The sequence below is a fragment of the Mya arenaria genome, chromosome 15 (genome assembly GCF_026914265.1).
Source record: "Mya arenaria isolate MELC-2E11 chromosome 15, ASM2691426v1".
Classification (NCBI taxonomy): domain Eukaryota; kingdom Metazoa; phylum Mollusca; class Bivalvia; order Myida; family Myidae; genus Mya; species Mya arenaria.
In genome coordinates this window covers 6,785,396-6,798,376 of record NC_069136.1, presented here as the reverse complement: position 1 = coordinate 6,798,376, position 12,981 = coordinate 6,785,396, and the positions used below count along the sequence as shown (strand labels likewise).

General features: G+C 35.6%; 1 protein-coding gene across 1 annotated transcript in view; it reads right to left on the bottom strand.

Moving 5' to 3' along the window:
* Positions 1-12,981, bottom strand: part of LOC128220128 (stimulated by retinoic acid gene 6 protein-like) — a 46,953-nt gene that overhangs the window by 8,285 nt on the left and 25,687 nt on the right. The window contains exons 5-10 of the mRNA XM_052928393.1: positions 11,773-11,858; positions 10,231-10,364; positions 9,001-9,164; positions 8,145-8,368; positions 5,221-5,303; positions 4,269-4,330 (exon numbers count right to left, since the gene is read on the bottom strand). Coding sequence (XP_052784353.1) covers positions 4,269-4,330; positions 5,221-5,303; positions 8,145-8,368; positions 9,001-9,164; positions 10,231-10,364; positions 11,773-11,858 — 753 coding nt within the window. The remainder of the gene's footprint in view (positions 1-4,268; positions 4,331-5,220; positions 5,304-8,144; positions 8,369-9,000; positions 9,165-10,230; positions 10,365-11,772; positions 11,859-12,981) is intronic.

Below are 12,981 nucleotides of genomic sequence, written 5' to 3'. Positions count from 1 at the left end.
TAACACCCTTATTAATCAAGTTTGCATTTCACGAATTAGTGACATATACATTATCCCTAATTAGGTGATGTTCTAGTGAAAATATACATTTTTCCTTTTACTTAAACCCTTTTATGGACATATTAATACAATAAAATTTATTTTATTGGTTTTATTTTGTAACGGTAATTAAAATATTCACTTATAAATAAATATGACATATCGGCATAACTACGCTCTGGTTGACTTCGGAAAAATAAAGAACTCTCATTAATACACTACGGATATGATGAATTTTAAAAAAATGTAGGAATAACCGTAGACGTGTATTGTAGTAATTTAATTGAAGACAATCATCAGTAGGTAAAGGCACATGCAAAACAGCGCAATGGTAATCCTGTGATATGTAGATTGTGGTAATTTTCATCTTCGGTATTGGCTACTTTTTAATGTTTATAAAACTACTATAGGCGAGTTTTGTTGATAGGAATTCCTTCTTTTAACACTTTGTTAAGTACATAAAGAATACTATTATGCATTAATACACTCTGGTAGTTCTAGTACAAACATTTCATGTATATGTATTTCAAAATTGCCGGAGACGTTTAATGTTATGATCAGTCTTGAAATTATACCACGTGCAGCGTGCATAGATACACTATGGCAGTTTTAACTTTTGTAGTAACTCGATATTTATGTCTGTTGTTTTCCTCATAAATACGCTACGGCTAGTATTTGATATTTCTAAAACAGCAATTTTGTACTACAGTAGTAGAAAAATGTTTTGCAAAATATTTTAAAAGTACAATGCTTCAAAAGATGTTTATAAGGCAACGTTGCGAAATGTTTTTGTTTTTTTTTAATTTCGATCAATTTATGCATGTGTGTGCTTGAATTTGATTTAATTGAAGAAATCCACATAAACACTCTCTTGAATGCAATGTGTGACTAAACTATGTATGTATCAATACGCTATTTTATCCGTGCTTAATTTTAATGCAGACATCACATAATCAGTTTTCTAGGCACGTGTCATTCCATGTAAAATTCAGTATTAAACAAAAAGTGAAACTTATTATTTAAGAAGTGGTGTAAATATGTTTGTGTCACTTGTTCGTTGATTTTGTTTGGGTCCTTGACGTGTACCCCTTAACAGGGCCTATTTTTTACTGTTCAACTAATGGGCTTGTCCCTGTAGTTTTCATTATATTATACATATTTTTTGTTTCTTTTAGTATTTACACATGCATAGAGCGATTACAAAATAATGTTTTTTTTATCAAATAAATCAGAAAGGAATACAGATAACAATTCTTTATCATGATATTTTACACACATGTTCATTCATTTCCCATATAAATATATATATTTCTTTCTCTATCAACAAAGAACACATGTACATAAGTATTTGACTGTAACTATAACACTATTACTAAATGTGTCACGGGAAAAAAACACCAGTATAATCACAGCATGCGATTAACGAAACGGCAACAGAGTTTAGTGGAGTTTCTGTTGCAATGCAGTATCATCGGTCTGTAAAAAGAAATCACATATTGATGAATATTTGTTATAAAGACACGTTCAATGTTAGCGACAATTGCATTGTATATGTGTACTTTCGACAAATATGTCCTCATTGTAAGCATGAAATGTTTGATTCTATAAAAAACATTAAAACAAACATTATTCGTCCCTTCAGGAAAAAAAAGGTTGACACTTGAACAACATTTTGTTATAATTAATTCATCAATACTGTATTGAACATTTATTTAAATACATGATTGATCTAAAGGGCGCTTTCTTGTACTAGACTCTGAAATTCAAGATGTGCCATTACACAGTAGAAGTAATTTTATGTATGCATTTTCATGAACTTCAGAGCCATTCATTGTTTCGATTTAAGGGTCGTTTCAAAATGCAATTATATTGTAAAAAACATACATTATTGAAAATGTTTTACATACTTTAGTTGTTGTTTTCCGTTCGTCGGTGTTTCTGGAGCCAAAGTCTTGTTAGACTTGACCTCCATTCGGCCTTTCCTAGAGGTAATGCCATGATACGAAATACAATATTTCCTAAATAAAAAAACCCATTTCCTTTGAGTTTTATTTTATAAGCATTAGAATTATACTTGTGCAACCTGACTCTGCACTGCACATTGCCAAAGAGGTCAAGTTAAAAAAATTGCGCTTGTTAGTTTGGATTTCCTTATACGTGTGTTATTCCCGCCGATAAGTTGTTCTGCAACCTAATATCAGAAACATAAAACATTAAACAGCTAATTGATTTTAAAAGATGTTGTTCATGTTTCATTTTGGTGGTACATGCAACGATCAATATGTTATTAAACGTGATTATGGTAACGATTTAATATTCTACAGCCTGTTTGTAATATACTGTAAAAAAGGTATTACCATTCTCTCAGACAGCTTATAGGTAGCCGGAGGGTTGACGCTTTATACATGATGAATCATAAGCTAGATGTTCACGGCAAACCACACAAATTAGGTCCACAAACGAGCGCTTTGTGTTTGTACACTGTTAATGTTGAGATGGTCATGAGTGTCTACAACTCCCATGTTCTTTTTTAATTAAAAAATAACTTGCGCAATTCGATGCATGCTTTTTCCCACTTTCCTTTTGTATTTACTTCTTCCCACAAAACCTTGTTCTGTCGGCTATTTATTATAGGATTGAAACATGTCATCGGGTTGCACACATGTTTTGATTATTCCCATGCAGTGGATATAAGCTTCCGGTCCGAGATATGTCATGCCATGTGTTCCCCTCTAATGAGCATCCTTACTTTGCCATCTCTTTTCGTGGACTGATTTTGAGGTTGACCAATATTTCCTTCCGGTGTTAAATGCGTAACACGAATGTGTAGATTTTTTCCAAACACCAGGGGAACTGATATTTCAAACTTGTCGGCAAATACAACGTGATTTCATCCTGTGTTGTTTTCTTTCAGTTCTTTACCACTGTTTGAGTCAACCCTTAGTTATTTCTACCTTTCGCCTTAAGTACGCCTGGTAATTCCTGATATACACCGTGACACACGAACATTTTAAATCCTTTTTGTGGGCTTGTACGGAGCACCAACGATTCTTGAATGGTGATTGTGACATTTGATCATTGCTTCATCGACAAATATGTATTGATGCATGTTGTATAAGGTCATGCTGCTTTCCCATACAACTTCCATAACAGGGGTCACTGTGGTGGTTCCAATGTAACCTTGATGCAACCTTGTGATATTTGTCCGGTTGGTTTATTGTCTATTGCAGTGGTTTTCATGTCAACTGTGACAGCTATTTGGTAATGGATGTTTCGTTGATATATTTGCAGTCACTATGGTTTCCATAATAACTCTATAGCGATCACGTAATAGGTGTCCGGTTGGATTTATAAGAAAGTTATAGCTTATATTTTAACAGTTTTAAAAGGGAGCGTAACTAGCGTTAAATGACCTCGAAGGCAACGTCGCCTTCGGAATGGGTTGTGTTATGTTGATTACGTTTATACAGGAAATACCGCTGCGTAGTTTTGCATACTTCTAGATTCAAGAACGCTACCAAAGTGCACTTAAGTGACTGATTTTAGTTTAATTCAATCATGAAATGTCTACCTTATCGAAGTTAACACACAGTCCGTAAAACAAATCTCACAGTAATACCACTGCGCAGTTTTGCTCATTTCTTAAATTTAACAGTGATACCACAGCGTACTCTTGATACAAGAGGAAAAACATAAGCATGCTGTTTTATTAAAGCAAGTTTACAAAAGCCAGAGCCGAATAATGTTGAATGACGATTTTTAAAGAAATACCGTTGCGTATTTTTGCAGGGTTATTATATTTGAAAGAAATTCCGTAGTGTAGTAACTGTTTCTAAGACAAAGTACCATAGCGTACTAATGCTGTTTTAAAAATTCACAATCCTTCTTATTTTAATGAAAAACGTACCACAAATTTGTGGAAAATGTGCATTTTGCGGCTGTGGAACTGGACATACCTACTATATCGGTACGTTTCAGTCGTCTACAGTATTCCTACAGTAAAACAGTAGCGGTAACCAGCACCCTTGAAAAATTGGTCTGCATTAGGCGGCTACAGTAGCGCGTCGATGTACGGTAGCGGTATTCGAAAGGATATGGGATATACGGGGCGCATGTCATCATACTTATACTCGATATTGTTTCCTTATCCCCGTATATCCAATATCGGGTCACCAACTAACCCCGTAACTTAAATTACCTTATTGGAAAGCGAAACGTGTGTAACGTACCTTGTATATAAGAAGGACCCCCATCAGCATAACAGACAGGATCCTTGACGAGTAACGGAATTCTGAAAGTGAAATCATTACATTTCGTAAAAAAACTGTTAAGCTTTTATGATTCCTGGACAGATCAATTCGCTTTCTGGTGGTTTAGTGACAATACATTTTACCACAATCCTTTGCATGCATAGGGAAATATGTCTTTCAACACACGTACTAGCTATCAAAAAACTAACATATGCATAATGTATGCGCTGAAGCACATACATGGGCCATTTGGTAGACTCGTACACCTAAAGTGGTAACGTTACTCGTATTTCAAAATCAAAACATACACATGTATATCAAACATACACATGTATATTAAACATACACATGCATATGAAACATACACATGAATATCAAACATACACATGAATATCAAACATACACATGCATATCAAACATACACATGCATATCAAACATGCACATGTATACACATGCATATCAAACATGCACATGTATATCAAACATACACATGTATATCAAACATACAAATGTATATCAAACATACACATGCATATCAAACATACATTTTGAGTAATAAACCTTTAAATACTTATTAAATAAGGCAATATGGAAAATATAAGTTAATGAATACCAGTTTATAACCGCGTGTTTAATAACCGCGTGTTTTATAACCGCGTGTTTAATAACCGCGTGTTTAATAGCTGAAAACGAACATATATTAAATGACTAGTGGGTACTAATAGATTAACAGTGATCACCTTCCGTCTAATAAGATTGAAACTGTGTTTTCTGCACCTTTCTTAATATAAAACACGGTATCCTTCATAAGAACCATTGTTTTCGATACTATTTATTCATTTTGGTAAATTAAAACATTTTTATAAATTATGGTATTGGCTATTTGGGAGTTAGAGTGCATCTTTAATTGTTGGCAAACAAGCATCTTACTGTGTTTGTTACTGTATAAGAGTTTTTTGGTGATCGATTTCCCTAGGTTCATGACCTTTGCTCCTATCCCTACAGGCTTCTCCCTGCAAAACAAATTATGTTCGTTATGCATATATCGTGTTTTCGTAATACGCACATATTAGCGTTTCGGTAGAATGCAAATATCAGTGTTTTCTCAGTTCCCACGAATCATTGTTTTGCCATCACGCACAAATCAGAATTTTTGCAGTACGCACGTATCAGTGTTTGGCCACAAGCACATTAAAGTGTTTGTACAGTACGCATATTTCAGAGTTTGGCCACACGCACATTAAAGTGTTACCACAGTAAGGACATATCAGTGTTTGGTCACAAGCACATTAAAGTGTTTCCGCAGTACCCACATATCAGCGTTTGGCCACAAGCCATTAAAGTGTTTCCGCAATACGCACATATCAGTGTTTGGCCACAAGCACATTTAAGTGTTTCCGCAGTACCCACATATCAACGTTTGGCAACAAGCACATTAAAGAGTTTCCGCAGTACGCACATATCAGTGTTTGGCCACAAGCACATTAAAGTTTTTCCGCAGTACCCACATATCGGTGTTTGGTTACAAGCACATTAAAGTGTTTCCGCAGTACGCACGTATCGGTGTTTGGTTACAAGCACATTAAAGTGTTTCCGCAGTACGCACATATCAGCGTTGGGCCACAAGCACATTAAAGTGTTTCCGCAGTACGGACGTATCGGTGTTTGGTTACAAGCACATTAAAGTGTTTTCGCAGTACGCACATATCAGCGTTGGGCCACAAGCACATTAAAGTGTTTCCGCAGTACGCACATATCAGTGTTTGGCCACAAGTACATTAAAGTGTTTCCGCAGTACGCACGTATCGGTGTTTGGCCACAAGCACATTAAAGTGTTTCCGCAGTACACACGTATCGGTGTTTAGCCACAAGCACATTAAAGTGTTTCCGCAGTACGCACATATGAGTGTTTGCACAAACAATGAATCATTACAACCAGTGGCTATTATAAATGAAGGGTACGATGCTGTGTTGTCTTTTCCTTTATCTAAAGCGGCTTTTGCTTAAGGGTATTGAATCGAGAATGTAATGCATATAGTCGAAAAACGTTGGATTGATATCATATCGCAGTGACCGGCCAAAATACGAGGTGCAGTCAAAAAGTTCCCAGACTGGTTATATTTTGCACACTTTTGACGTCTGACTATGACGATACTTGGCACACATATATCCTAACAACATTTTTACATTTTGTAAGCAGAATTAATTACATAGCATCCATATTTTGATAGAAAAATATGTTCAATGTAGTATATAACCTACGCTACAGATCAGTTTGAATTATCACCTATTACGAAATTGTTTTCACTGTTATTAACGTAAGAAAAGCAATATTTTGGCGCCGTTTCATCATGTAAATTTACATGACGTCTCACGAACGTCTTTTCTAAACACACGTCCAAAACAAACATCATCGCTTACAAATTATTGAATAGGTATGCATTGTCTGAAGCCATGAAAGATATCGCCGGTGTGGAAACGTCAACGTCATCCGAGCGAACGGAACAACGAACAGTCATTAACTACTTTGCGAGAGCGGGAGTGACACCAAATGACGCATGGAAATTTATAAATCTGGTAGATGGTTTACGTAAATGTTCCCGGACACTCATATTGGACTGGCACAAGCATTGCCGGGACTGTCGTGACGACATAACTGACAATAATGGAACAGGATAGTGGCAGTTCGACAAAATGCAGCGTGTCATTTTCGTAGAACGGCGGAAATCGATCAACGAAATGGCTGATGTGTCGGATTTAGCCATGGGAATATACACAACATCTTGATAATTATTTATTTATTATTGATTCTAAGCATTTCTTATGATATGAATTGGGTTCACATTGAGTTAACATATGTTTGTGACATTTAAGACGTGTAGAGACATCTTACGAACTCATGGGAAAGAAACGCCCGGACTGCGAAATTTGATCTTTCATCAAGACAATGCTCCTGCACTTCTGGCTGAAGACTCATTACTTACAATAGATTTTTGGGGGTATGAGAGACTGCATTATCCGAGTTGTAGTGTCGACCTAGCGCCTTTGGACTACTGTGTATTTCCAAGATTAAAGGCGGACTTACGAGGTGGCAGATTTGAATCGGCAGAAGAAATGAAAATTGGCGTCAGGTCGGCGGTTATGAAGCAACTGCGAAAAGGGGTGGTATGCAGAAATTTTTAAAAGTGGGTAGATTGGCACAGAAAATGTATTGAATTTCAAGGGCAATATACTTTGAACACATTGACTAGCATACAAGTGCCTACATTGACGTAATTTCATTAGTGAACGTCAACAATGCGTCATTTCCGTACGAAGTGATCCGTACAGTGGGAGTTATGTTAATTTGCTATATAAAAAATGATTGTTTTATGTGTGATTAAAAGTTAATATATGTACAGTCATGTAGAATATAAATTCTGCTTTAGTTTGATGCAATTTTATTTTTTTCAAATCCCAAAAATGACAACAGTACAAAGGCAGTCCGGGAACTTTTTGACTGCACCTCGTACTTCGAGCCTCGCACATATCGAGCCAAGCGGGAGTGTTTACGAAGAGTAAAACAAAATCGGTCTTTAACGCTCAGTTCGAGCCAACGAAAAAATCGAACCAAGCGGTTTCGAGCCAACGGGTTTCGATGATGTGCTTTAGTATCGACCTGACAAATCACATCCAATCTACAAGTGTATTTACTTTAAATTAACAATAAGGAACGGGTCTAGATAGCGTTTTGTGTATCAGGGTAACCTGCTGCTTCTAACTAATGCACAAATTAATAAAGACTTTGGTTTTTTCACGCTATGAATAAGAAAATAATCCAGTTTCAATATGATTATGTTTAACTCTTATATTACCTTTCCAGTTTTGGCGGACGGAGCAGCGCGCGGACGTGTTCTGCTTCCGATGTGTTCTCAACATCTTTGTCCATGTTGAGAATGGAAACCATTTCCGCTGACGAGTAAAACCCAATAGAGCGCCGGCGGAGCGCCTGCACGATGCGCACGGGGAGACTTACACACAGGTATCCCAGACAGAGCAGGTTGGGCAGGTCACGGGCTATTATGAGCATCCGTGTCGACTGTAGATAAAGTTGTAGTGAGTTAATGTAAATAATGGTATAAATATGGCATCCTTCTGCATGCACCATACATAATGGTGCGCTGATATCTGATTCACATGCTATGGGTTACTGTGGTTACACGAGAGTCTGTGGAGACCATAATTAAGGCAGAATTGAAATATTATGGAACTGTTGAACACTACTTTTAAAAGTTTCACTGACCAATTTACCGGATAACAAGATTTTATTATATACGTGTGCATGAAGTTAAATTCGATACTCCCATGAATCCGACAAAAATCATGTCCATGACCTGAACACATTCCCATGGACATTTCATTTCATCCATTAAATCATTGTTTTATATCGTTTTATAATGATAAGAGCGCTAATTCGTATAAACTAGTAATCAGTGTTGGTATTCAATATTGGTCTTAATTGAATCAATGAACGATGTAGCTAATCGGACTACTTGTCATAAATAGCTGACCAATAGAGTAAATAAAGTCAATGATGTATGACCATAAGATTGACATACGTTAAATATCGAATACCACCCCTAAACACATTCACATGGACGGCATTATAATGAGATTTTATCGTGATTTAAGAGCACTAAATCATATAAATTAGTAAACCGATTTACATACCAATATAAAGTCACACTCGAAGATTTTGTAGATATCGATCCCAAACAGCGCCCAGGTATAAAGTGTTGCCACCATGTAGCCAACGACAGACTCAAGGGCCAGCGCAGCAAACATGGGAAAATAACCCACGGCTAACACAATCACCGACAGAATCTTGTTCCAGACTAAAAGTAGGGTTTGTGGTCAGAGTGGAGGGTGTTGTTGAAATAAACACAAGGAAATGATTATATGTTATTATGCTTGCCAAAGATTTTACCTTAAGGGCCGAACAAATAGCTACTGCTGTTGTGCGTTGGTCGTTCAAATATTCCGAGATTTTTTTATTTGAGACTGCAGAGTACTACAGACATTTTAACAAACTCCATGCAGAATTACTTCCCTTAAGGTAAAGTAATCACTGCCACCATTCGAGTCCCATAACCATGGATTGATACAAAGTGATACATTGATACAGATTGTAAATCATATTTTGATTTTGAAAGTTTTTTAGTTATTTAACCTACATGCACCTTGATTGATTGTTTTAAATCAATCTAAAAAAGAGAGAAGGGTGTTGTTGAAATAAACACAAGGAAATGATTATATGTTATTATGCTTGCCAAAGATTTTACCTTAAGGGACGAACAAATAGCTACTGCTGTTGTGCTTTGGTCGTTCAAACCAACTGTTTTAACCGATTCCTTGATAATGCGAAAATTATCGTTTTCGACTAGTCAGGAGATATTAGTCATTGTTTCACACAATAGCAATCCAATTAATATTGCTATCAATGTCCAATTCATACGCATTTTGTTTGAATAGTTATTCAACTTCACTCAGAACAACTTCGAATGCAAAAAAGACAGAAATAAGGCTTCGTATTTGTATACGCCAATCAAAGTATTCCGAGATTTTTTTATTTGAGACTGCAGAGTACTACAGACATTTTAACAAACTCCATGCAGAATTACTTCCCTTAAGGTAAAGTAATCACTGCCACCATTCGAGTCCCATAACCATGGATTGATACAAAGTGATACATTGATACAGATTGTAAATCATATTTTGATTTTGAAAGTTTTTTAGGTATTTAACCGACATGCACCTTGATTGATTGTTTTAAATCAATCTAAAAAAGAGAGAAAGACAAAACACATTTTAAATACTGAAACCCGGCTGACTCGCTTTTGGTGTCAGTGTATGCATGTCACGGGAGATCACTGTGCAGGTAATTGCCAATTTCAAACTTACTGGTGACGTAGTTAGGTCCCTCTAGTTTCACGATATTGGAACTTCCGAACACCATTTGGGCTACAAGAAATGAAATAGCGCCCCATGCGGCCGCGTATGATGTCCGGTTTGATTTTCCCAGGAGATCCATGGGGCTGCAACGGGGGATAAAGAAAAAGTACACACTATTGACTTCCGTATAAGATATATATGGGATTAAGCTGGCAGATATCTTGAGATTTTCTTTAACAAATAGTTGGATAAATGAAGGTTTATTGAGCTTTTCGGATATATCCTTCTGGTTCATAGAACGATGTCGCTAATCGGACAACTTGTTAATAATAGACTTATTGGATAAATGAAGTGTATGATGTATGGCCATAAGAATAACTTAAATTTCATATTGAATGCCACCCCAGATTGACTTGAATTAAGTACTGAGGTGTAGATTCGTTTAAAAACATAATGGGTTGAACTAATTAGATCGTGATCCGCCTTCAGCTTATACCAACTAATATAGAAACGGAGGATGATCTAATAAAAGCGTATAATTAGGAACAGTATTTGAACGGCAATGAATTTAATGACATGGCGCTGAATGTCATTCAGCCATTCAAGGGATTATATTTCGTCAATGAATAATAGCCCTATGTATTCAAGTTTCAAGTTTTATTTTCAAACAACTCAGCTCTATAACATGACATCATGAGCATGTGAAAATGAAATACATAATAACAACGAGGCTTCAATAGAATACTGTGCACTCTTCCAAGATGTAACAAAGCAGATGTCGCTATAAGACATAGGTTACATTAATGTATTGGCCCTCCATATCACTTTAAGATGCACTCATACTCCAGAATAGGATTTTCCACAATTAAAAAAATGTAAATGTTTTAATATACCAAAAAGGATGAATAAATGCCAAAAACAATGGTTCTTATGAAGTATACCGAGTTTAATTTGAAAGAACAGTTCGGAAAACATAGTATTTCTAGCTTATGAGTAGATCACAGTAAACATTTGAGCACTCACCAATCATTTAATATTTTTGCCCGTTCAGGTATTAAATGCACAATGACGATTTTGTTATAAGTGATTAATATTTTCCATAAATGAATTATTTAGTAAGTAGTTAAAGGTTTTTCACTCAAATTTATTCTTTATACGTGTGCACATATTTATTTTGAATAAGAGAGCCTCTTTAACATGGGTGAAGTGATTAGGACTCGAGTGAAAACCCTCGCTGTGATTCACACAGCGCTGACAAGTAATCAAGCTTACGGTTTAATTGATCCGTAGTTTGACGAATACTTAAGAAAATACCTAATATAGCCAATCTAGATGGCAGTTACAGAAGGAGCCGAGTATGCTCATCAACACTTGTTAATAGCACTGGGGATACAAAACATGACCCTAACAAAAATCATAAAACACACATTCATAATAAAGGCATTATTTTCTTTACATCGTGGAAATAGATAAGATAAGCAAAGAACAACCTGCCATTAATTGGCTAAAATGTATGCTATATTTCAAGGAGGAAGTCAGCATTGCACTTACAAGACGGCGCCGGGGCGGCCACCCAGACATGAGAGGCACATGTTCCGTCGCCGGAAGGAGAAGGACAGAAGCAAGATCAGCAGCGACTGCAAGAGGAAAACAAACCTTGATTTACTACAAACCATCATTTATCTTTTTTAATATCGAAAATGAAGCCAATCTGAAAAATGTAAGTGTGTATATTTTAAAGCTTTTGAATTAAGAAGCGCTACGTTATATTCCATGTAGTTTGTATGGGTTTGTTGTAATTGCCATCTATTTGTTTGCTAAGAATTACACAGTAACTGAATCAAGAGCACTTATGAAGACAAAGATGAATATTAACTATTAGTGCACCTCTCTATGTCTGCATAATTATGTATTTATTATTATAATTTATTTATATTATTCTTTATCATAAATTGTGTTTAATGTGTTATGGCTGCTTTTGTCGCCATTGTATAATTATGTACATGTTTTGCCAGATAGGTCTATCACCTTCTTGGAAATAAATGTTCTGTTTTGTTTATTATAAGAAAGAATGGTAAGTTCATCGGATTCTACATTACATTTCGGTATTACACTTCATAAAACAATGTTTGTTCCCATGCTGTTAACGCAAGAATAAGAAAAGGACAAGCATCACTGTTTTCACTAATGACTATACGGGACAACTCCTATGACGGCAATCCTCTTGTTATGTCCAGTCTGATAAAATAGATAACAATCACTACAGTCTTATAGAAGAAAAACGTTTATTCAAAGACGTTTTATATCACACAATACATATTTGAAATAGGCCAGCATGACCCATGATCAAATCAATGTAATACAATGACTTATATATACATGTATGGCGAAAACAGATTGATTAACTCAATCTATATATTCACAGATTTAACAACTATATTCATATAATTTAATATAATTGTCTTTATCGATTATGAGTTATAACTTAACTGTATATCTATCAACTGTATGACTTATGCACAACACTACAATGATATCATGAATTTTGACTAGCTATACACGTTTCTACTATACTCATTATGTACAAATAACTTCAAGAATGTTTTGCTAGTTTGGACTAAGGTTTTAACAGCAAGTCTATGGAATACAAAAATCAGGCTTGTACGTACACATATGCATATTGTCATCGATACAATCCGGTTAATGTATGTCAACTTTTTCCGAATATTTTTTAATCTGTTGTATTTCATATATACACTG